Raw genomic sequence first — 25,414 nt, 5'->3', positions numbered from 1 at the left:
TTCTCTCTTTCTATTTGATCTCATGTCCTTCTGCTACTTTGTCTTACAATGTTAGGAATTATGTTCTTTCTTGTCAAGAATGTGCCAAAAGTAAATCTTCCAGAGGTCACCCTTCGGGTCAATTAAAACATGGACACACCTCTCGCTGAACTTCATTGTGGATCTTCCATGGTGCTCTGACCATAGTACCATCTGGGTGGTCGTGGAATATTTCAGCAAGATAGCCCATTTTGTACCATTACGCAAGCTTCCTGATGCTCGAACTCTAGCCTCATTATTCATTGAACATCTTTTTCAGTTACACAGTCTCCCTGTGGACTTCGTCTCTGACCGAGGGTCTTAGTTTGTCGCTCTCTTTTGGAAATCCTTCTGCAATTTACTGTGAATAAAGATTAGCCTGTCATCCACTTATCATTCACAGTCCAACAGTCAAATGGAAAGAACAAACCAGTTCCTGCACTTGTATGTATCTAAATTTCATTATAACTGGTCCTCTCTACCATGGGCTGAGTTTGCTTATAATAATTCCTGCCACTCCTCAACCCTTATATCTCCATTTTTGGTTTCCACCCCAAAGTGAACTGTCTCTCTTCTATTGTTACTCCTGTTTTTTTCCGAAATCCCTGCCACTGCTTCACGACTCAAATCTATCTGGAAGAAGGTACCCTTGGCATTACTTCATGCAAGCCATCGTAGCGTTTGCCTTTTTAAAGGCGGTGATAATGTTAGGCTTTCCACCTGGAACATTAACCTAAAGCAGCCTTGTAAAAAATTGGGACCTATTACAATTATCAAAAAAATAAATTCCGTGGCATTCAGACTTAAAATGCTTTCATCTTTAAAATTGCGAACACATTCCATTGTTCTTTCTGAAAAAAGTTGTTGCTCCTAGAAAGTCAAATTGGCATAGATCCCACAGACCTCGGCCAGTCATTGTGAATGGGGATCACAAATTCATTGTGGAAAAAATTCTTGATTCCAAGAAAGTTCAAAGGACAGAATCACTTTTTAGTATATTGGAAAGGCTACAGCCCAGAAGAACGATCACGCATCCACACTCAAAGGAATTCTTTAGAAAGTTTCCCGGGAAATCAGGATGTTTGGGTGCCTTGACCCCTCCTCAAGGTGACGGGGGGGGGGGGGGGGGTACTGTCACGAGCCGTGGCGGTTTCCCTAGCCGCCTCAACTCACTGCCCCCAGCATGTCTGTGTCTCGGCCATCTCCATGACGACCGGGCAGTCACTGCCGCCTCCTCATCCCAGTTGCCTGGGCAACAGCTGGGATGCTCTCTCCTCTCTGCCGCCGCACCCGGCAAGCAGTCAAACAGCCGAGCGCGCTCGTGCAGTTCTGTTAAAATTATTCCAGCCTCCTGAGGCTGACTAGTGCAGCTGGAGATCCTACATTTTCATTGGGCAGTATGACTTGGGCTTAGCCTCCTTGCAGGTTATAGCATCCAGTTCTCTGTTAGCTTGCCTGCTGCTGTCTGTTTTGCTGATATCTTTGGATTTATTCTCTGTGTATGACATTTTCTGGATTTTGGATTGTTAGCTTATTTCCCTGATCTCTGCTTTGTTATCTGGATTCCCTTTGTTTGCAGCCAGCCCTGACCTTTTGCCAGTACCTCACCACGTTACCTGCTTTGAACCCTAGACCACGGCATGTTGCTAACCACGCTTCATTTGTCATCACCCAATAATCCACGCTGCACTACATTCATAAGCTTGTACTATACTCAGTGTAAGGCCTGGGGCATCTGAATACCTTTGAGTGCAACGAGCTCTATGGGAAAGGCTGCTGCTATAGGTGAAGACCTCTCCATCCTGTACAAGCTCATGATAGTAGTCGTTAGCCATAACAGTGACATGGTGCAGAAAATGAAGTTGAGACGTTTAACGTATGATGACATTGGGAAAGGGAAGTGAAAAGTATAGTGACAGTGTGGAAAGGGAGCATTTTGAGAGTGGGAAGTAAGGGGGATGCAAAGTTTAGTGACATGACAGAAAAAGGAGATAAGAGGAATTGAGACACACATATGTGGAATATGTTGACAAATACCCCTTATAAGACATTGGTTTTCCTTCTTTCAAGCTAATCACTATCTGAGGTCTGTACTTTCCTCTTTAAATACAACCGACCTGCTAAACCCCCTTGAGTTTTTCATCTTATATGGCTCCTACTCTAATGCCATTATATATGCACGCACTAAACCGGAAACAGATGTTAACAAGGACATTTGTGGCCTCCAAGTAAATGGACATCACAATTCCAAAATTTGAATGCTATGAACTTACTCCGCACATTTCAAATCACACTCTGCCTCATCCCAGCTAGTGGATACCAAGAAATGGCCTCATTCACCAGGCATACTTATCCCCAAACCAAAGATGCACTGTTGGCCTCTCCCCCAATGGCAATTGTCCAAAATGTAATTCCATCAATGCTGATTCATACCATTGTCTTTGGGACTGCCCTCACATCTGTTCCTTCTTGGACACCTTGACTAGATACAGTAGCAATACTTTGGGCATTACATTTACTGCCACTCCACAGTGGGCAAACTTTGGACACCTGGCGGACCAGCCTATGGTCCCCAGGTTGGACAAAAACCTATTGCTATTCTTGGGAGCGGTGGGCCGCAAGGCTATTTTACAACAATGGATACATAATGCCTCTCCCATATTGGAGATAGTAACCTCTAGACTCTTTTTCCTTTTTAACATGAATTGGTTAGAGACAGCACTCAATAAAGAACTCTCCACACCAGTGTTTTTCCAGTGTTGGGGGGAATTTATACAGTCATTGCCATTAACCACTAAACAAGCTATCCAAAATAACTTTCAAAATAGTATATGGTATTCCACACAACTCTTAGCAGGCCAAACCCCCATTACCCTCTAACACCCTTCCCTCCTGTTCACTGTGGGCTCAGGATGGGATGACAATGACATTACCCTTTCCTCCCGCGTCTCACACCATTCCTTCTTGCTTCAGGGATGGATCGCAGACTACTCTAGTTTTCAGTGAGTGGTTTTTGACTCCATTGTTAGCCATTCTTAGGGGGCGATTCAATTCGGCCACGTTATTCTACTAACAATGCGGTGCTAATTGTATTACTGTTAATGCGGTAATTTTAACCCAGATTTTTTTCTCGTGGGTCCAAGGGCTACAAGCAAAAATAAGAGTTTAAATTACCATACTAACTGTAATACTGGGCAGTATTACTGTAGTAACAGTAATAGTGTGCAGGCTGCGTTACTCCTAGAATAACGCGGCCAAATTGAATTGGCCCCTTATTGTTGTTATTGGTTACGGTTAGTTTGCTGTTGATTCTGGCTGATGTCTATCATGGACTAAATCTCAAGTTGTATTATAATACACTCTCATGAAGAAATCTGCTTTGAGCCTGTAGCATTCTGGTAACCCCATATCCTTAGATGATAGCATAGCTACAAATTTACAACTAAGAAAAAAATGGCTTGCAGTACTACTGCATCATCTTTTATCACTACAGATACCATGGTATTATTGATATTATTATTAATATTTATTTATAAGGCGCCACAAGGCATCTGCAGCGCCGTACAGAGACAAACAAAATCACAATACAATGGGAGACAGCACAGTACAGTAAACACAGCAACTCAGTACGCTCAATGCACAGCTAGAGAGGGCGGGGAAGGGGGAGGGAGGATTTGCAAACGACGGGGCCCAAGAAGGAGGGCGCGGAAGACAGGGAGACCCCCAGGGGGGAGGAGGGAGCGAGAGTGGATGTGGGGTGGAGGACCCTCGAGGAGGAGGGCTAAGTAGCTGGAGAGCAGAGTTAGAAGTGGTGGAAACAGGAGGAGAGATGGCCCTGCTCAGAGGAGCGTACAATCTAATGGTATCCCTCCAATTGCCTTTTTTCTCTATGTCATTGATGATAAACTTTGTCTGTTACAATCTCAGTTTATCAACCTTCCATATCTCATCTTCTAATTGTCATTTACTGTTATGATCCACAATAAAAACATTTTGGAAACAAAGAAGATGAGAGACAAAATGGGAAATGACAAAGATAGAGAACTATTTAGCTGGACAATGTTAAACTCAAGGACATCATTAGAGACACGTAAATCTATAATCAGAAAATTGCATTGGTTGTTTTTGGTTGCAAATTAATGTTTTATCCATTTATCTCTTATGAAATAAAAAAGAAAAGATCCTGATAGCCGCTGTGAAGTGAGACCCAAAACAAGTATTCTTTCTGCCGGTTAGAAAAGACAACTCTTTTAAATAATTAGGACAGTTGTTCAGTTTTAGATATTAGATGTTATTCGATATTGTTTTAATTATAATAGCTGACATTTGTGGAAGAGCCTTCATGACACTATTTATGGAGCCAACCTACTATAATTGGGTCACAGCCAAAATTCTTCTAGCATAGGATTAGCAGAGATCCAGTTTGGTTAAAAACACGATTGCTGCAGAGGTGGGGTGTGTGCTGTACCATAACATTAAACACAAATAGAAAGAGACGCGCCCCTCTGTTTGTTTCTGAGCAGAAAGCAGGCTAGAGTGCTTCTCTTTTTAGAAGAGAACTATTATAAATAACTATGAAATGTATCATCGTCTAGTTTACAACTCTTTATATTTTGACATTTTTCAAGAAACGCCACTGCTATTATCTGTTGGAGTAAGTCCCTGTGACAGCATGTAGCTCAAGCAGAATTAATTGGGTAACAAAGAAAGCTGCAGTTTTGTGCCTCGAAAACAGCATGTAAAATAGGCTGTGATTCTTATTCTTATTAACATTTCCTCAGTGCTTTTTCCAGAAGGTCTTTCCCTGGCTGCTTGTTAGAGTGATGTGTTTGGAGCATGTTTTTTTCACACAACCAGGGAATGGGAACAGATTTCTGCTAGAGACGTGTAAATAGATTTGGCCAAATTGATTAGCCCATTCCTAGCAGAATTCACACATTCACAAATTGCTTCTGATTTGCCAAAAATTAGCTGAAAATATAACATTCACTGGAGAATCAGGCCAATCAAAGTGCATGGAACGAACATAAGGAAGTCACTCAGCAAGCAGCAAGAATAGTCAGATGTCTATAGTCTTATAAAAGGAGTTACAAACCCCTATTTTTCCTTTTCCTACAGGAAAATGTATGTGTATGCGGGATGACACTTGTCAAAGGTGTGATCTCAGGGGGGCCCGTAGCTACTATTGCAAGGACTTACATTATGAAGAAACTGTTGCTAAGGACAGGTGGGAAATGGGTGTACTTAGTAAATGGGAATGCTTTTCATTTAATGTTGGTCCTGGATGGGGGAGGCTTATTTATTAAATGTAAATGCCATTAATTTAATTTTAGGGCTGGTTTGGGAAAGGAGGCTTATTTGTTAAACAAAAACTCTATTCATTTAATTGTAGGGCAGGCTGACGTAGAGTGTTTGCTTATTGCTCTGCTTTGCAGTAGGTGAACAGGTCCTCAACATTTCAGAATCCGTCCAAGCAGCAAGTGGGCTTAAGACACCAGCAGCAACGCCAGGTAGTCAAAGTTGCAAGAACAGGTAGGAGAGCTCAGCACAGGGTTGGAGAAGGGTCTAGTGCATGTAAAGGGCTAGGCGCCGCCACTGAAAGATAGCATCTATTCACACCCAGATCTGGGACGGTGGCAGGGGGCGCCAGTATTCTCTCTCGCCCAGGGCATTAAAATGTCTAGTTACAGCTCTGGGATATTGAGATGCAAAATTGTAAGGGGGCCCATAAATGTTATGAATGGTGCTGTCTGTATGTTCTCTCTGAGACTGTAACTAATACCAATACTATCAGTATCCAAGACTACTGTACACTAGAGATGTGCACTGACCCTCATATTGCAGGTTCGAAACCGGTATTGGTTCTAAGTCAAATCCGTGTTTCAGCTTTACTAAGAATTTTCTCAAACAAACGCAAAAGGTTTTGGTTTGTTCTGGATTTAATTAAAAATTGTGAAAAATATGTAAAATAATGTCATTTTGAGCTGTTTTTATTGTTAACATTAATATCCAGTCTATTTTCTAATGATCCCATCACAACAGTCTCAATTTTCACCAATGTTTGCCAAAGTCTGCAGCGAGCTGTCTTAATGAAGGATTTTGTAACTTTGCCATCATTGCATTTGCTTTCTCTGTTTCAATTCCAAAAAATAATACACTGAATAGTGTTGATACCTCCCTTTCATTGCACCCAAACCTTCTTCACATGTTCAGACTTACTATTAATGTAATTGAATAAATAAATAAACACACGGACACCAATGTAAATTTGTCAAAATGTCACAGTTATTTAAACAATGGTGGCAGAGAGAGCAATGCAAGTCAGCTAACGACTAATAGCAAAACCAAACAATGTAAGGTCAGATTGCTGTTACACCACTGGTCTCAGGATATAATCCTTTAAGATGTTACAGCTTCCTAGTAATGGTCATAAGCTTTTAGAACTAGCTGGAGAGGTGTTCACCTACAGCAGCCACCTTTCCAGTAGAGTTGGACGCACTCACAGATACTCAGATGCCCCAGGGCTTAAGTCAACGTAGTAAAACCTTATGAGCAGGAACTGGTAGCACGGAGATAGAAGAAATGGAAGTCAAGAGCATGCAGGGGGGGACGGACGTCCATTCAGAAGGTAGCAATAATTACATTTAAAAAGCAGCGCCCCCAGCTGCCGTTACCAGGGCTGCATCCGCTTCTTGGGGACCACCTTTGCTGCAAGTCTCGGGCAGTCCCTCCCACCCAGGGGCGGATCTAGACATTTGTCCTACCCAGGGCGATTTTAGGGGGGGCGATTTAGGCCCCGTCCCCTTTCTGATGTCTAAGGCTGCCGGTATGTGCAGGTCCGTTCAGCAGAGGCAGTGTGCTGTTTTAACAATCAGAGCAGCCGGGCAGCACACTGAACGGACCTGCACAGTGTGCAGCTGTCAGCAGCAAGCCCCTGGTAGGGGGGGGGGGGGGGGGGGCGAAAGCCTCGGTCGCCCCCCCCCCCCCCCCCCCTGGATCCGCCACTGCTCCCACCCCAGAGTTGGATGAAGCTTACCCCCGGGGCAATAATTTTTCCTACCTCTCTCCCACATAAATATTTACAAATTCCCTGGTTTAATTCAGAAGTGCAGCATTATGGTACAGAACATATAAGGAAAACAAGATAGGAAAATCCTGCTCTTGGCTACCAATGAATGCTTTGGGAATGTATTGTGTGCCTAATCTTTGTATGTTTGGTTGCAGGCCACCTTCGTCTATTTACTTTCCAAACTGTCTAACTCTATCCATTTATACCACTGTCCATCCAATAACCTCTGCCTGTTAATTTAATTACAGCTGTGCGCCCCAGCTGCTTGTCTCTAGCCTGGACAAAGAGGCAGTTTGAGGAGTCCCTGTTGTCCTGGCGTCAGGGAGAGAACACCCCTTCTTGGGGACCGCCTCTGCAGCAAGTCTTGGACAGTCCCCGTTACCCCGGGGTTGGATGAAGCTTACCTCATTTTTTAAAGGTCTACTAATGCCGGGGTCAGTAGTTGTCCATTTTTGTCTTAATGAAAGATTTTGTAAATCTGCCAAGATGACAAGTAGCACTAGTTAGGAGCTTCTGATTGGCTGAAGACAATGTAAGCTCTCATGGGCAGGGTCCTGTTTATCCTATGTCTCATATTTGCCAACCTCTTAAGTTCCTTGTTGTCCTGTCTTTTGCTGAATTTTTTGCTGTTTGTCGACTACACAAGGAATATATAACTGTATCACTGCTAGCTGTAATTGTTAGCTTATGACCATTCATGTATGTGTCATTATGTTTAATTCTATTCATGTATCTGCTATAATTTTCTTTTGGCATTCATGTACGTCATATCTGTTTGATGACTGTTCCGTGCTATGGAATCTGTGACACCACATAAATAAACGTTGTTGTTGATAGTACGTAATTATTTATTCGTATTACTTGACATTTCCATTTGGACTATTATAAAAAAAAAAAAAAAGGATTCAGATTTGGGGGGGTGATTCAATTCTGCGCACAGCGCCTCCGGAATGGTGTGAGGAAAAATCTGTGATGCTGCGGTAAAAACAATGCACAGCCGCGATGTTCAGATGGATTCTAATTGAATTCTCCCCTTGATTTTTAAAAGGGAAAACAGATGCTTGTATTTAATTTAGCTTGTATTTTGTACTTAATATATTTATTTATACTGGAAATGCAACTTTCGCATTTATTAATAACAGTCAATACACTATTTTTTCATGTGCTTATTAGATATCATTACATTCTTATATTACATACAAATAGGGTGATGCGAAATTAGCATTTAATACGAATACTGTCGAGCTACAGCTCTACTTTTCCTCTATGCTATTGCAGGCAAATCCTACTGTGTTTGAGCGAAAACCCATCTTCAGTTGCATCAGACTGAACATACGCAAGGAGGATCAACATATGCCCCATAGTGGTGTTGGACTTTATTTGGTGTTTTGTGTTACTATGCCATTTTTTTCTTTGTCTCTTTCTTTATTATGTACCTCGTATGACGAGAGGATTGAGGAGATACATTCCTCTGTTTTAGAGGTTCTCTGTGATTCAAAGATGTACAGTGTAAGTGTCCATTCACAATCTGTTCTATTGGAGGACAATAGATTTTAGGGTATTTTGTTTTGACTTTTGAATTGTCCATATTGTCACAATCTATCATTGATAAAACATTTATGAAATACATCAATTCTAATAATCAGTGCCAGCCCGAGATGCTCTTGAGCACCAGGCAGTCAGCTGATGTCACAGACTGGGAAGAGTCAATTTAAAATATAGTGGGCCTGATTCATCAAAGCACAATTCTGAGAAAAATAAGCGACTTTCAAATCATAGGCTGTAGTAAGTGTCCATTGCGAACAAACACGCAGCGGAAAGGGCCGCGTTCACGGACGTATCTTACAGTTCTGGGCAAGCACAAAGTGATTTTGTTGACGATTCGCTCAAAATCGCCTTGATGAATCCGGCTCAGTGTCATCACACACTTTATCTAGAGCGCATCTGATGATGATCATCATCATCATTAATTTATATAGTGCCACTAATTCCGCAGTGCTGTACAGAGAACTCACTCACATCAGTCCCTGCCCCATTGGGGCTTACAGTCTAAATTCCCTAACACACACACACACACACACACACACAGACTAGGGTCAATTTGTTAGCAGCCAATTAACCTATCAGTATGTTTTTGGAGTGTGGGAGGAAACCGGAGCACCCGGAGGAAACCCACACAAACACGGGGAGAACATACAAACTCCTCACAGACAAGGCCATGGTTGGGAATTAAACTCATGACCCCACTGTTGTAAGGCAGAAGTGCTAACTACTACGCCACTGTGCTGCCGTGATGATCTAGTTCCTATATTTTTTATGGAATGCACGTTGTACCTTCCAGTTGCACTTCTGTCCAATGCAATAAAAATTCTCTCCAATGTGTCAGATCCCGCACCTATTGGGTAAACGTATAATGGCTTACGGTGACAAGCCATTCTTCTATTAACAATTTACATTGTCTAAGTAAAAACTGTATAAGTTGTCATATCTCAAGAAGACTTTGCTGAAAGAGAACGTTTAGCAGGGGTGCAAAGTTCAGACAAAACAATGGGCAGGGGTTAATGGCAAATTTAGATAATTCTGGCCCCTGGTCAATAGTCTTCAGTCAATAATCCAGTGGATCATAATCAGGTGGAAGAACTATAGAGCAATTCAGGTATACTTCCACCATTTTTTAGCCATGCATTGCAGAATTGGGTGACTTGTCATTCTGTTTTTTAAACAGAGATGCCATTAAATTAGATTTAAAATAAATAAATAAATTATCTTTTTTTCTCAAAGTTTGCCCATTGCCCATGTTATGTCTGTAGTGTGGATCCTGGAATGTTGTGATTACATGGTTGTCTGTTGTCTTGTTGGTTTCTTGTATACTTTTTTCTCTTTTCTTTATATTTTCAGTACATATCATGTGCCATGGCCGCTAATAATCATCATAACCTAAAACATTATCTTCTGTGCTCAATCTCCATCAATGATCAGTCCTTGAATCCCATTATCAAAATATATTTGTTAAGCATCACAATCTGTTGCCTGTTGAAAAGGCAGCAGCTCACTGCTCTGATATATACAGCTTAATGATTGCTCCAACAGGAAAATAATAAGTAAAATGTTGCTAATGTCACAATCATGTCTGCTAACAAATTTGTTTGTGTCCTCAAATGGTACATCAGCAAACTAAGGTAGAATTACAGTAGTTAGAAGATCACATATGACCTGATGTTATTGTGCACTATATTACATCTTTGTACCATGGTAAGAGCATTTTCTTGCATAATAAGATCTGTTAAAATCATATTGTCAATGACAATGCTACTGCCCTTTCAATTTCTTGGTAAATGCACAAGAATCTATTTACTATCGTGTTAAACATATTATTAAAACAGGGGATGTGTAGTATTTGCTCTGACCACAAAGCAGCAATGATATTTGAGCCACTGTGTGTCACATTTCCAAACTTTATTGTTCTGGAAGCAACTAGTGCTCAGTTTAACAATTTATGCAAACCAGGTTTTGTTTTCTATATGCGATTTCTGATCCACTCATGAGTAAATGTCAGGTGGTGTGACAAGGCTTACATGTAAGTGTGTAAGCCAATGGTGACAAGCATGTTGATGGTGAAAAACGTGTGGCTTGATCTTTTCAAGGACACTTTTACAATCACTTATTGAGCAGTGAAAGCTATATATTGATCCTGGCTACAGTCATACAACCACATATTAATTGTGGTATAACCCTGAGTGCAAGCAGATTTTGAGAGCAATTATTCTATGTTGGTAAAAATATTTGTGTATGTCACGACCCAGCACTCGCCTGAGCCTGCATAACATAAAAAAAACCTAGGGGGTAAATGTATCAAGCTGAGAGTTTTCTGGCGGGTTTGAAAAGTGGAGATGTTGCCTATAGCAACCAATCAGATTCTAGCTATCATTTTGTAGAATGTAAAAAAGAAATAACCAGAATCTGATTGGTTTTTCAAACCCGCCGGAAAACTCTCAGCTTGATACATTTACCCCCTGATCTGTTTAAAAATTATTAAAACTCTCCCTGTCTATCTCATACATTAACTGTGCCTTACCAATTATGCCACCACCAAGGTTTTTTGTGAACAGCTAACACTCTTACTCAGGAAGCCTTTGGGTCTCCCTTTAAACTAATCTATCACAATTTACTTTCATCTGAGTTACCATAAATCAAATTATCTCCCTTGACCCAGAGTTTTCATAAACCAAATAATCTCCTCTGTTTCTACTATGTAGCTGACAAGTCTGACACGCGAATTCATAAGAACACAGAGACATGAACTTATTAAGTGTAATTTAATATGGAAAATAAATCCACAATTCTTAAGCAATTAACAAAAATAACATGCAAAAATACAATTGTTTATTGTAAAATAAAAGGAATAAACAACAGAAAATGGTAAATTCACGAATGTCTGCTGGGAGAGCATGAATAATGGACCACCTCTCAATGTGAAATTGACACCCAAAAGTGAACAAACCTATTAGATTTACCAGACATTTTAGATATGCTGCAGGTACCCACAGTCATCATTCCACTGTGATTTTAGGACCAGAAAGTCTGAATAAATGCAAATTAGTTGTTTACCAGAGTCTCTAGTGAAGTAGCTGAGTAAACCACCTCCTCCCTCTTAAGCTCAGGTAAGGGGCACCCCACTTTTGTCCACTACATGCTTTGCCCCCACCCTCCCAAAAGATGCAGAAGAAACAGCAGGTGAAGGTGCTGTGCTGGACAGTATTCCTTCTGGCCGCCCACCTTTCCAGGCAGACTGCCCTGGCACAAAGGATCCTCATTTAGCTGCAGGTGCCCAAGTGACAGTATACTTGTCAGCCAGTATAGCTGCTTCTGCAGACGATACAAGGATCACAATCCACTACCCATTCTATTCACATCAGAAATTGAGAAACTGCTCCTGGATCATTAAATCTTAAATTCAGAGCATCAAAGCTGGTGATCTTTAACCTCCAATCCTGTTGAGAAGATGCAGACAGTTGGGCCACAATTTCTGAATAAGAATCAGAAGCACTTTGCTTTAACTCTCTGAACTTTTGTCTGTGAGTCTCAGGGGTGTTTAAAAAAATGGACCACAAAGTCTAATAATTTGAAGACTATTTTGACACTACTGACGGTATAAGTAGTTTGGAGAAGGTAACTCAGTGTTAGGAAACACCAATTACTGTTACAATTTGTGCAGGGTATAACAACCAAGCACTTCTACCGATGCAAAAAATTGGGCTAACAGACATCTCTGTTGTTGATAAAACTATGACAAAAAAATAAAAATGTCAGAATTTATGAATAATTCCCAAAAGCTGGGCAATGCCATGAATTTCAATATTTCATAGCAGGGGGCAGGGTTACCTGACTGCCCCTCTGTGAACTCCTGGAGGGGTGGTTTTAAAAGTCGGCAAGTATGGATAAAGGAATGTATAAAATGTTGAAAACTACCTACAAGCCTATTATACTCCAATTTAAGTGTAAGATGTGGGTTGAGGGGGAGAAAGCTGTGAATAGATCAAACAGGCAATGCTGCCATACTTTTTACACACTTAGTGAATGAGAATAATGATTCATTGATCTGAAACAATGAATCAGAGAGAACAGAATAGAATCCTTTGTAAACTACATTGTACATGGCCGCATACTTACATTACCCCCTTAAGAGCAGCATTAACACCGTCGCCGAGGTCAGTGACGTCATGAAATTGCGCAGGAGTCTTCCTTCTTTGGGATTGGTTGAAGTCAGTTCACAGAAGAGTCATCATGGATCCTCGCCAGGAAGCAGCCGCCTAAACTGAAGATGTCAGGGTAAGTCTTGTCGGTGTAGTCAGCACCGTTATGCTGTACCCCACCCCTTAAACACAACTTTAATACATCTTGTAAACTTGGCCTCATGTCCTCGTACATACCCATCATGTGTAATTTTCCATAAGGTGAAATGGGGGTGTGGCTCTGTGGAGCCAAGCATGTCTTGCCATTTTAAGGAGAGTTGCCTAAAGTGGCATGTGTGACAGAATGAACCTCCTATCCCACCCGGTCGTTTTGTTGGAGACCAGCTGCTACCTTTCCACCTTTCTTTATCCCAATTGCACCCCGCCTAGACGCTATAGGGCTCACTCTGCTGCCTATACTTTCATGGACAATGCCTCCGGGTCTGGCTCTCTCCCCTGTGCGAATTTGGCTCCAGGGAGAATGTAGCCAGATCCCAGGGCAGCAATCCCCAGCCTGCCACTGCAGAAGCTCTCTGTGCTCCAGTCTGCTGGGTCCCCAAGGAGGCGCAGCATCTCCTGGATTCATTTAAATCCAAATGAATGTGGTATGTGGTATACATTTAGCATATTCCCATGGTAGGTCCAATGCCACCTACCAACGCTACTAAATGACACCACATAGGTGATGTCACTTATGTACATTCCAGAATTGGTAGTCTGAAGCTTGTACTAATGTGTGGACATATCAAGTCTTCTGCTTGGTCTGCACTTCACTAAGTTAGCTTGCGCCAAACCCATGACATTCTCTAATCGATCTCTGAGCCTGTTCACATACTTGACCACAGAGACATCTTGGGTGGATAGCTCCCCTTCCCAAGACTCCCAGAACAGGTTGAGAGGTCACTGTTCTCTGCGGCCATAATATAGCAACTCAGAGTGAGAAACCGGCACTTCTTGATAAACAACAGGAAGTGTGACAGGTAGCACTCCCAGGCCCCCCTTCCCCTCTGAAGTTACAAATGCCCAAAGCATCTGCTTCAGATTCCCGTTGAACAGTTTCCACAGATTATTAGTCTGGGGATGGTAGGGGGTGGTATGAAGCTACTTGACTCTGCACACTGCACAGAGACAATGGACCAGTTCACACATAAACTTCATCCCTTGAGTCTCGCTGGGTAAACCTACTCGTCTAAAGATTCCTAGCAGCGCATCCATCACCTTTCCTGCAGTTATGGAGGACACAGCCTTGGGGTACTTTGTGGTGTAATCCACCATAGTGAAGATGTACCTCTCCCCTGATCTACTGGGCACAGGAAGGGGACATACAATGTCCACAGACACTCACAAGGACATGAGGGGAGCACGAGCACTCAGGCACCCAATCCGCTTACACATATCACAGGGCTTGCACTAGGCTCAGACACCATCTGACATTCTGGGCCAGAAAGAGTTCTGTGTCAAGCGCTTCAGTGGTCTCTCCCCTGGTATCCAGCCATATGGAGTTTGTGGACAAATTACATCAGTTTTGTGAGAAAGCTCCGTGAGACCAACAGTTGAACTTGTTCCCAGACTGGTCTCTCCCCATCCTGGCTAACCAGTACAGGAATTCTTTATGCCAGGCACACTCCCCACCTCCATCCATGAAAGGCTTCTGCCAGCTTGGTGCCTCATGCCTTCCAACGAGAGATCAGAGATAAGCTGCCCTGAACTCTATCCTGCGGTCCTCACTATCATCTAAGTTGGAGTTAATATGGTCAGTCTAAATGGGGTCAGTCAAAGGGAGGTTACTGTAGTCAGCTATACTTACCAATGAAGCTGGCATACTATTAAGGGAAGGAGTATCACCAGGCATCCTCAAAAGATCAGATTAGCTGGAAACAACATCTTTTGCGCTGCTAGGGGAACTTACTCTTTCCCGAGGCAAAGGGCTGACTGGTTCCTGAACACCTAGAAGCTTGAGTCTTTCCCTCTGCACTGGCTGATGCTGTGGTCGCTGTTGATAACTGTTGTTTAGCAGCTGTGGTCTTTTATACTGGGCTGGGTTGTGCAGGTGGAGATCCTGAAGATTGTAGTCTGGCCGGTTGGCTCTGGGCAATGTAGTAAAGAAGGTCACAATTTCACACCCAACATCATTGCCCAAATCACATTGGTTGGGAAGCCATCCATAACGACAACATTTCGCAACTCTTAGCCATCTCCCCAGTTCAGATAGTCGCTTGCAGTCCACCACCCACAATAATTTGACAATGCGACCCTGAAATGCGGCAGGATCAATAAGATGGGGGCTCGCTACAGTGAAAAAGGCTCCCGAGTCCATCTGCAGCCAGTCCCTCTTGGACTGGCTGCAGGTTCCTCCACATGCGTTTGGGGGGTCTTTTGGTCAGACAAGTGACTCTTCCTGCCAAGTAAGTCATCATTGATCATGTCACAGACCACTGGGCTGGCAGGGGTGGAAACAGTCGTTACAGGCTCACCTTTGTCAGTTAAACAAGTCAGCCGGGCCCCAGGACTCGGATTAGTGAAGCGAGTTTGGGGTGCTGGGGTTGTGGGACAGTTCGTCCTCAGATGACTGGTTTCCCGTACATTTAATATACATTAATTTTTACAAAATACATCTTTGAACATTTAACTTAAACATGTGGCACCTAGCACCAGTAATTTAACCCCTCCAGCAATGGGTATTAACACTCCCGGCACCAGAGAACATTTAAAGATGGCATCTGCACACGTGCAGCGGCCAGAACACTGTTGACAGCATGGTTTTCAATAGGTAATGTTGGAAGATATGCCATATTAGTAAGCAAATAAAGCAGGCATGTAATTAAAAGGTATGCAGGAGATGCAACCTGAAGCAGTTTAAGGGTATGCTGGACCTTGAGTGGAAATCAACTGACATGGTCCCACTGCCACCTCCATCCTATCTTGCCAGTGCCACTCTCCATATTCCATTGGATTTAACTCTAATTATATTTGTAATTCACAATATACTTCTTATACCTGCCTGACAGGTCTTCAGTCTCAATTATGTCCAAAGGTCACCAAGAGGAACAAGTAACAGCCAGGTATAGTCAGTTATCACTAAATTCTCTTTTTGAATATCAATGGTTTCATCCATCTTTTACTTGCTATCATTTTCCTAAATCTCAGTTTACCAGAATTATGACACTCTGCACTACCCACGTGAACAAAATAAATATCAAAACATCATTAATGTTCTGATGTTTATTATACTTTAATGGACAAAGTTATCCCAGAATATTGCTTACACATACTCTTCAACAAGTAAATCATTCATCTCCATATACTTTAAAAACCCAAGGTCCTATTTGTGTCACAATTTATTCATTTGATTCTGAAGCTGTTAAGAAGATCATCAGTAAACATCGGAAAATTCTACTTTGTATGCCTAGATTGCAAACACGCATTTCCTCTTTTCCAAACATGTTATATAAACGTAAGGTCTCTCAGGCATTATGTGATTCTTCGTGACAAATCCACCCTCGCCATTATATGCCCATAACAATGGGTTATCTATACCACCTAATGTGTACTATAAATATGGATATAGTGTACACTGTCAGAATACCAAGAATGCTAAATGTGTTTTTCATCCACACTCTGCAAAGAAAGTACAGTATTTCTGAAACAAATCATGAATAGCAAGGGGTAATTAATTTACTTACATGCACCTATATGTTAGTTGCACTACCTACCCATTGAAAATTAGAACAGGTGAGCATAAAAGTGAAATTAGGAGACAATACACAGAGTGCAGAAAAAGAAAAGTATAATGCAAAGCATTTAATTGAGGCTATCTACCATTAGGGGTGCCGAGAGGGGGGGGGGGGGATATTTCTGGAGCTCTATAGTCTTTTTTTTTTTGCTAAAACATAAGAACTTTTTTTTTTGCTCATTGGTGCATATGTGCGAGACCCGTAGGCAAAAAAAAAAAAAAAAAAAGAAGAGTACTTTTTTTTGAGAAAAACAAAACTTGTTTTGAGTCCTTGTTTTTTAATTTGTTGCAAACATTTTAAATGTACATAATACATTTTACGTTTTACTCGTAATGGACAGCACTATATGGAGTTAACTTTACTCTATTTTTGCTGTTGATGCACAGACAGTGCTTTAACCTTATGCAGGGGCGCACGCAGGATTTTTAACGGGGGGTTTCCCCCCACCCAAAAAAAAAAAAAGTGTATACAATACAGCACCGCCGCAGACGCTTCTTTGACAGCGCCGCTGCTGCTATATAGTTCAGTGCCGCTATGTAGGGGCACTTCTTTAGCGGAGGGGAAGGGTTTCTGGAGACCCAGAAACCCCCCCTGCATGCGCCCCTGTTATGGGTATAAAAAGGATATGTGAGAACCACATCTGGGGGTAAATGTATCAAAGTGTGATTTTGCCAGCGTTTTAAAATCGCGGCAAATCGCGAGTGTTTACCAGCGATTTTAGTAAAAAAAAAACAGAAATGTATCAAGCTGCGATTTTGACCCAGATCTTCAAAATCGCTGGTCATCTCTGGCGATTTGCTGCGATCTAAACACTCCCATGTTTAGCTGACTCTCCTGTGTTGTAGCAGCGTGTTGTCAAACACATCACTGTTCCACTGCTCCGGCAGCTGTCAAAACAGTAAAGAATAGATAAAAGTAAAAAAAAAAAAAAGCAGGAGCCGCCGCTAACATCTCCTACCTAGTAGGAGGTCCGTTACGCAATGAACTTACGTTCATTGCGCAAGCTCTATGTACTGTATTATGTGATTTTCCCACGCTATTGGGGAAATCACCTAATACTGTAAATAGAGCTTACGCAAGTAGCGTAGCACATGCACAATGAACTACGCTACTTGCGTAAGCTCTATTTACAGTATTAGGTGATTTCCCCAATAGCGTGGGAAAATCACATAATACAGTACATAGAGCTTGCGCAATGAACGTACGTTCATTGCATAACGGACCTCCTACTAGGTAGGAGGTGTTAGCGGCGGCTCCTGCTTTTTTTATTTTTCTGTTTTGTGGGATGTACAAATATGGGGCCCTCCTGGCCAAAGCAAAGAAGACTTCTAGCAACAAGGGGCCCCTCCTGGGCGAAGTGCAGAAGAGATTTGTGAAGCATAAACTTTTGGATGGTATAATTAATGTGGGACTGGAGAAAGCTGGACAATTGGAACTATAATTTATTTTGGACATTTCTCAAGCTTGGACAATTGGAAGGTATTATTAATCTGGGACTGGGGCAAGCAAGGACATTTTGGACCACAAAGAAGACTTCATTGGTGAGTATTTTGGGTGCTATTATTTTTAATAAATGTATATGGTGTACATGAGGGTGGTTACTGTGTTTATTGTGGGTTTTTTATTTTTATTAAATGTATGTGGTATTGACCAGGGTGTTGTGGTATATTTAACATTTTTTTTTGGTGGAACTACAGGTCCCAGCAAGCCAGGGATGTCAGGGCATGTTGGCACTTGTGGTTCTCCAAGTGCCAACATACCCTGGCTGCCGTGGGTATGCTGGTGTTTACAAGTGTGGGCATACAAGCAGCAGCATGCCCACACTATTTTGGGCAACCTGGCTGGCTGGGACTTGTAGTTCCACAAAAGAAAATGGCGTCCATTTGTTATTTTAACTACTTGTATCTGGCGTGTTTTCAAGCAAACTCTCCTGAGTTTGCTAACTCGCAGCTCCATACATTTGATCTCTGGCGATTTTGCAAATAGCGATTTTGACAGAAGCACAACTCTGGCGATTTTGCATGAAATCTCAGCTTCATACATCTGCGAGTTTCAACTCTCTCGAGAAAATCGCTGGATTTGCAAAATCTCACTTTGATACATTTAACCCCTGATCTTTTTTGGTGGAGCTGTGGTGAACGAGGGTCCTTCCTCCATATCTGGTGGTCCTGCCCAAAATTTGCTCTATTTTGGGATGACATGGCTTCTTTGCACAGTGAGGTTACACAGGTTGAGATCTTTTCTTCTGGGCTCTCCATTAGATACTCTTGAGAAACACGCAGAGAAGTTGTCTGTGCAAATTCTTAATGCAGCCAGATGCCTGGTGGCCAAGAATTGAAAGAACTCAAACCCCCCCATCCAGACAACAACTTCTGAATAAACTTTGGTTCCTGGTATCAATGGAAAAATTGTCCGCATAGTTGAACAATAAATCCCATAAATTCTCCCAAATCTGGTGCTATTGGATCACATATAATGACCCCTCATGATCACACACTTTTAGCGCTCATTCCCAGGCTATTTCAACCCTTCTCTTATAACTTGTTCTGACTGTTGTCCAATATTGATATCGGTGCCTTCACCATTGGACCATTTGCTGCTGGGAGTCCCGTGTTCCCTCAGTACTTACTCCCCCCTCGCCTCCAACCGTCCTACTCCCTTACCCCCCTTCTCCTTCCTCACAGTACAAAAAAATAAAAAATTCCTCACACTCCTATACATCTAATAGAGATATTGTATCATTTATTGTGCATTTCAGACCAGATAAGAATATGTGTAACCCGTTTGCTTTTCTATGTACTCGTGTCTATCAGCTCAGGATGTTACACAGTCCCTGAAGGATTTGTACAATGTAATTTACTATGGTCTTTTTCGGTTCTCACTTCATTTGTGTAAATTGTGTGTTCGTATTCGATAAATAAAGTTCGTAAAAAAAAAAAGGATATGTGAGTACTAATACCACGAAACACACAGAAGTTCAGCTTGTGTATTTGTCTTGATATTTAAACATTATTTTTTTTTTTAATGTGAGATCATAATTCCATTGTTGAGGTCTTTATTGCAGTCATCACTAACTCTGCTTATTTACAAACCAGGAGACATATGTCACTACATATGAAAGTACCCGATCATACTGTTTAACCTGCTGTTTGTTCACTAACATCTAACAACTTGGATGTATGACTTTTGACAACATTATATTCTAGTGTCAGTCTGACAGGAGCCTCACATTACTTCTTTGTACTGTTGAAGGAAGTTTTGAGAACCTTTGTGAATGTGGCCACTGCGCAGCAAGACCAGCAAGCTCTTGCTACGAGTTACAGAAGCACAGGAGGAAAACACCAGGTTCTTAAGGGAATAGTTAATCAGAGTGAGGTGTGACAGAAATGTACCACCTGGTCCGGCTCTGCAGAAAATGTCGCCAGCTCATGACACTGAAGCATATCTGGTGTCCTTTGAGAGAGTTGCAAAAAGAGAAAAATGGTCTCTTGAAGATTGGGCTGAGAGGCTGACGCCATATCTTACTGGCAAAGCTCATCAAGCTTGTATGGATCTCTAAGAGGCCTGGGCCTCTATCTGTGTCTAAAGTCAGAGATATTGGCTCGCATTGGTGTTTTGGGGCCAGGTCGGACCCAGCACTATCACGAATGGCGCTATGATAAAGAGAAGCAGGAAAGGGGCCAATTGGCTGAGCTTTCCAAAATTTTTAAAAAAATGGCTGTAGCCAGAGGAGAATTTTCCTACATGGATTATTTAAGTTCTGGTGATAGTTCACTGCATCTGGGGATTGGACCACGGTCTGCAAAGGTGGGTGCTTCAATCAGACCCATAAACTTATGATGAGCTTGCCATAGTGGTAGAGAGTTTTGTGCGCTACAGCAAATGGTCAAAGAACCTGCGTTCCTGCCAAAGCAGATGCCACATCAAAAGCCAGATTTGACAATCTACAGAGCTGCTATGGACAGAGGGGCCGTTACAAAGGTGTCTAATCCAAAGTGCTTTGAATGTGGTGAGCAAGGCCACTTTAGGGCTGAGTGTCCTAAACTACCTGAACCCATAAACTGTTCTGTTGCATATGTTGAGCCTGCTTTCCCAAGCTGTTGTAACATGAGCCCCACGTCAGGAAGTCCTTGTTTGATCCGGTTGACGGTGCTTATCAACCAAAACCTCATCTTGGCATTGGTTGACTGTGGGAGCTAAATTACGTTGATTTCCAGCTCTGCCTTGCACGAAACCAGAACTACTCGGTTGTCCAAAGTGAATGTTCTGTGCATATAGGGATGATAGAGAAGGATGAGAGAACACTTCTGCCAGCCAAACAGTTATGGTGGTGGCTGCCATAGCATCTAAACTCTTATGTCCACTCATTCTGGGGAGAGACTTCCCACTGTTTAATGAGGACCTCTGTGAGCGGGTCCTGCTGGACATGCCGATAACTGATGGTAACGGTTGGAATCCCCGTCTTAAAGGAGTCACCTAAGAATTCACAATTGGACTGGACCTCGATCTTTGGGAACCGGCACACGGAACAATGTCCTGGGGGTCACAGCAGGAGTTCCACAAAAGCATCCACTTACAGGGAAGCATGGACAACCAAAACTAGCATTGGCTGATGACATTAATAATGAGCCCACCCCGCTTGTCAGTGAAGATACGTACTGGTACGCATTACCAATTTTGTTTCCTTTGCAGGAATTTGCTCGTGACCAACTTAATGATGCCACTTTAGAACATGCTTTTAAAAGTGTCACTGAGGTGAATGGTTTACCTTATCTTGTTGTCAAAAATAACTTTCTGTTTAGAATTGCTATTGTACAGGGGATAAAAGCAGAACAGTTCATGGTTCCTCATGTACCCCTAGTGTTAAAACCAGCACATACACATGTCTGTGGAGGACACCTGGGGGAGGATAAGACATGGGAACGAATTCTGCTCAGGTTTTACTGGCCCGATGTACACATGGCAGTGAAAAGGTATTGCAGGTCCTGTCCCATTTGTCAAGAAGCTGTCCCAAACCAATGTACATTGCACCTCTCATCCCAATACCAATAATACAAGTTCCTTTTGAACGGATAGCCATAGACCTGGTGGGGTTGGTGCAGAAATCTGCTCATGGGAACCACTATATACTAGTAGTGCTTGACTATGCGACCAGATATCCGGAGGCTGTTCCCTACGAAACATAAGGTCCAGCACAATAGCTAAAAAACTTGTATAGATGTTCACATGCTTGGGAATACCCAAGAAATTCTCACAGACCAGGGGGTAAATGTATCAAGGTCCGATTTTTTCAGCTGGTGATGACCCGCAATTTTAGTCCTCAAGTGGCCAGATGTATTAAGCTACGATTTTTACTCTTATATTCAAAATCGCTGGTCATCTTTGGTGATTTGCTGCGATGTCAAACACTCCCGTGTTTAGCTAACTCTCCCATGTTTAGAAAACCCTCCTGTGTTTAGGTTAAAAATCCCATAGACAACACGCTGCTTCCTAGCTGCGCGATTAGTAAATACATCACTGTTACACTGCCCCTGTCTATAGAGCCGGAGGTCCGGCAGCTGTTAAAAGTTTAAAACTTGATAAATGTAAGAAAAAAAAGTGTGGGGTCCCCCCATCCGAGCACTATTAACCCTAGTGCTGCCAGCCTATTGCTGGTTGCGTGAAAATCGGGTAAAAATCTGCATGGGGTCCCCCCAATTTTAACTCAACCAGCACTAGGCAAACCAGCCTGGGGTGGTTGGCACTATAGCAGAGGGACATGCGGCAGGGGGTCCCCCTGCCATAATGATAACCAACCCCAGGCTGTTCAGCGCTGGGCTGGATTCCCTAGGGAGTGGGGTCCGCCAAAAAAAACGAGAGGGCCCCCCTCTAGGAATAACCAGCCCAGTGCTGAAAGCACTAGGGCTCTTCCTACACCCCTGAACGGTGGGTGTAGGGTAATATCGGCAAAAATAAGATTAAAAAAACAAACATACGCCATTTTGTTTTGTGGAACTACAAGTCCCAGCCAGCCCGGGTGCCATAAACCCAAAAATAATAAAACCCCAATAAATACACTAAACACCCTCATTCATTCCACATATATTTATTAAAAATAAGAAAACCCCAATATACTTACCAATCAGATTTCTTCTTCTTTTGTCAGCTGGTTATTCCTAGAGGGGGGGCCTACTTGTTTTCTTCTGCGGACCCCACTCCCTATGGAAATCAGCCGAGCGCTGAACAGCCTGGGGTTGGTTGTCATTATGGCAGGGGGACTCTTGCCGCTAGTCTCCCTGCTATAGTGCCACCCACAACGGCTGGATTCCCTAGTGCTGGTTGAGTGAAAATTGGGGGGACCCCACGCAAATCTTTCCCCGATTGTCACACAACCAGCAGTAGGCTGGCAGCACTAGGGTACACATATTATATATATATATATATATATATATATATATATATATACACACACGCACGTACATTCATATACACACACGCACACACACAAACATGTATTTTAAAAAAATCCAATATTCCAAAAGATGAAATAGTGAATAATTTAAAAATCTGTCCCCTGGGTTCTGAAAACACATATACATTTCTTACAATATATCAATAAACTACTGAAATAAAAAAAACACTTGCAGAAAATAAAAGCATTAGGCAAAATATGTCCAAAATGTTTCTTCAAAATCTTTGTTCATTGTTATTTTAGGATGTTCAGAAAGACAAATTCACAAATTAATATTATGAATGAAGGTCAAGAATTAATTATTTCACCTCTATTAAAGTGGTTGTCTGCTTTTGGGGAACCCTTCCTCCTCCTTTGTAGCAAATATGAACCCTCCTCGCTTCTATTACCTGAATCTGATCGCAGTTGAGCTCACATTCCAAGAAAAAGAAGTTTGAATAATTTTTCCCAATAGAGCTTCTATTCAGAAATATGGGAGAGGGCTGGAAAGACGGAATTCTTCTGCACTATAAGCTCATAACACGATTGGCTAATTGCTGTGTTCTCTTCTCTAGCTTTAGGGAATGGTAATAAATTGCGCTCATGCAAAAAAACAAAACAATTGGGCACTGGCAGGATGCAGGTATTGCGCTGCCATAATTCAGTGGTTTTAATTCTCATGTGATGCCCAGAGCCATCTTTTCCATTGGGCACGATGGGCAGGTGCCCGGGGGCCCCATGGGCAAGGGGGCCCCATAGGCAGGGCTCTTATTTAGAATAAATAATCCTGCAAAAGAAAAAACCTGCAATAAAAACCTTCAAGGGTCACTGAGCAAGTACATCTATCTATCTCTATATATCTATAGCTATATCTGTATCTCTATACATATATATATATATATATATATATATATATATATATATATATATATATATATATATGGCCCTGGTGATGCCCCCACATGGAGTGCTGGCAACAGATATGGAAAAGAAGCAGCTGAAAATTTCTTGCCTATAAAGCTGCCTGCTGCTGCTTCTAAATGTCTGTGATAGACTGGGAGTGTGGCGCTTGGCTATGATGTCACAGCCAAGCACCACGCTCCTTCTCTGAGAAGCAGAGGATGCCACCCCCACCTCTTGACTAATAAAGCAAGAAGCAGCGGGAGAAAGATTGAAACACTCAAGGGGGACACCATTTCGGAGGGGAGGGGGACGTTGCCTAGAGCACCAACAGATCTACCACCAGCCTACATGTTAATTATGCAGTAAGAAATCCACAATTATATAACAGGAAGGCCAAAACATACTTCTGATCAAATAATGTGAATTTTTATTGCACAAATGTTCTATGTACAAAGTTTGTTTTATTGCTTTATAGCTATGAGACACAAAAAAGCCTAGAAAAACACTCCAAAAATGTCATTTGTTTCTGATTGTCAAGGTCAGTCAGAAACATTTATAAAACATAAAGCATTTGGAGCGTGTGAATTTTTAGAAATAGGGAATACTAATGAAACAATAAGGGGTAGTAGATCAGAAATATATTAAGAACTGCAATAATGAAGCAAAGACGGATAATAAGCTCAGAGTATGTAACACATAGTAACTAATCTGAGTTAGACTTTTTGGCAAGGATGTAAAAGACAAAGACATTGTTAGATTGTTGGCTGGAACCATTTACCACTTTTTAGTTGCGTTGCCTTGCCCTGTCATTAAATCTGTACTTTAAAACTGTTAGCCATTCAATAGGGTCAGAAACCTTGTATTTCAACCTCAGATTTTAAAAGGGTTTAAAAGTCACTATAGGTTTCTCCAATGCTTTTAGCCACGGTAAACGCACTGAATAGAAGACTATGCATTTGGAAAAACACAATGCAAACGAAAAGCACCCGATTGCTAGCAAAAAGCTGAGCGGGTATGTCGACATTGGAAAAAAATGGGATCTATTTTCAGACCTTTAAAATTGCTATCAAAATCAACAAATGCTTAATGCCAGTGGGTATGAGGCCCAAATATCAGATAACCATTGTTTTCTTGGTATATAAGTGTGTCATGTGCCATTTTTAGTGAAAGGCACAAAAAGTGTATGCATAAATCTTATTTATCAACAGAAAGTTTAATGAAATGTCTTTACCTGTAACCACACTGGGAATTTTAGACAGAAAGCTTTTGACAGTTCGAATAGGGACCCCTCCTGCTTTATCATCTTGCATTCTGGTGATGATATCTTCAATCTATAATAAAGAAAGTATTTACATTATCACTACACGAGTAAGGAAAAAAAAATCTAGAGATTGTGTTCTATAATTGATAGTCTCAAAACATATATTACATAAATGTGTGAAAAGCACGTATTTTGAAGCTCAATGTAAACGGCATATATTAATACATAGAAAAGTAGTACAAGAGCAACATATAATGACTTACACCA

The 25,414-nt window shown here is 41.8% G+C and overlaps 1 protein-coding gene across 2 annotated transcripts in view; it reads right to left on the bottom strand.

The window, feature by feature from the left end:
* The window catches only part of RGS6 (regulator of G protein signaling 6), a 321,463-nt gene that overhangs the window by 113,925 nt on the left and 182,124 nt on the right, over positions 1-25,414 (bottom strand). For both annotated transcript variants that reach the window (XM_075193162.1, XM_075193163.1), the window contains exon 3: positions 25,118-25,217. In XM_075193162.1, the coding sequence (XP_075049263.1) occupies positions 25,118-25,217 (100 nt within the window). The remainder of the gene's footprint in view (positions 1-25,117; positions 25,218-25,414) is intronic.

The sequence above is a fragment of the Mixophyes fleayi genome, chromosome 12, assembly GCF_038048845.1.
Source record: "Mixophyes fleayi isolate aMixFle1 chromosome 12, aMixFle1.hap1, whole genome shotgun sequence".
In the NCBI taxonomy this organism is placed as follows: domain Eukaryota; kingdom Metazoa; phylum Chordata; class Amphibia; order Anura; family Limnodynastidae; genus Mixophyes; species Mixophyes fleayi.
Note: the sequence above shows the minus strand (reverse complement) of the source record. Positions and strands in the feature narration are given on the sequence as shown.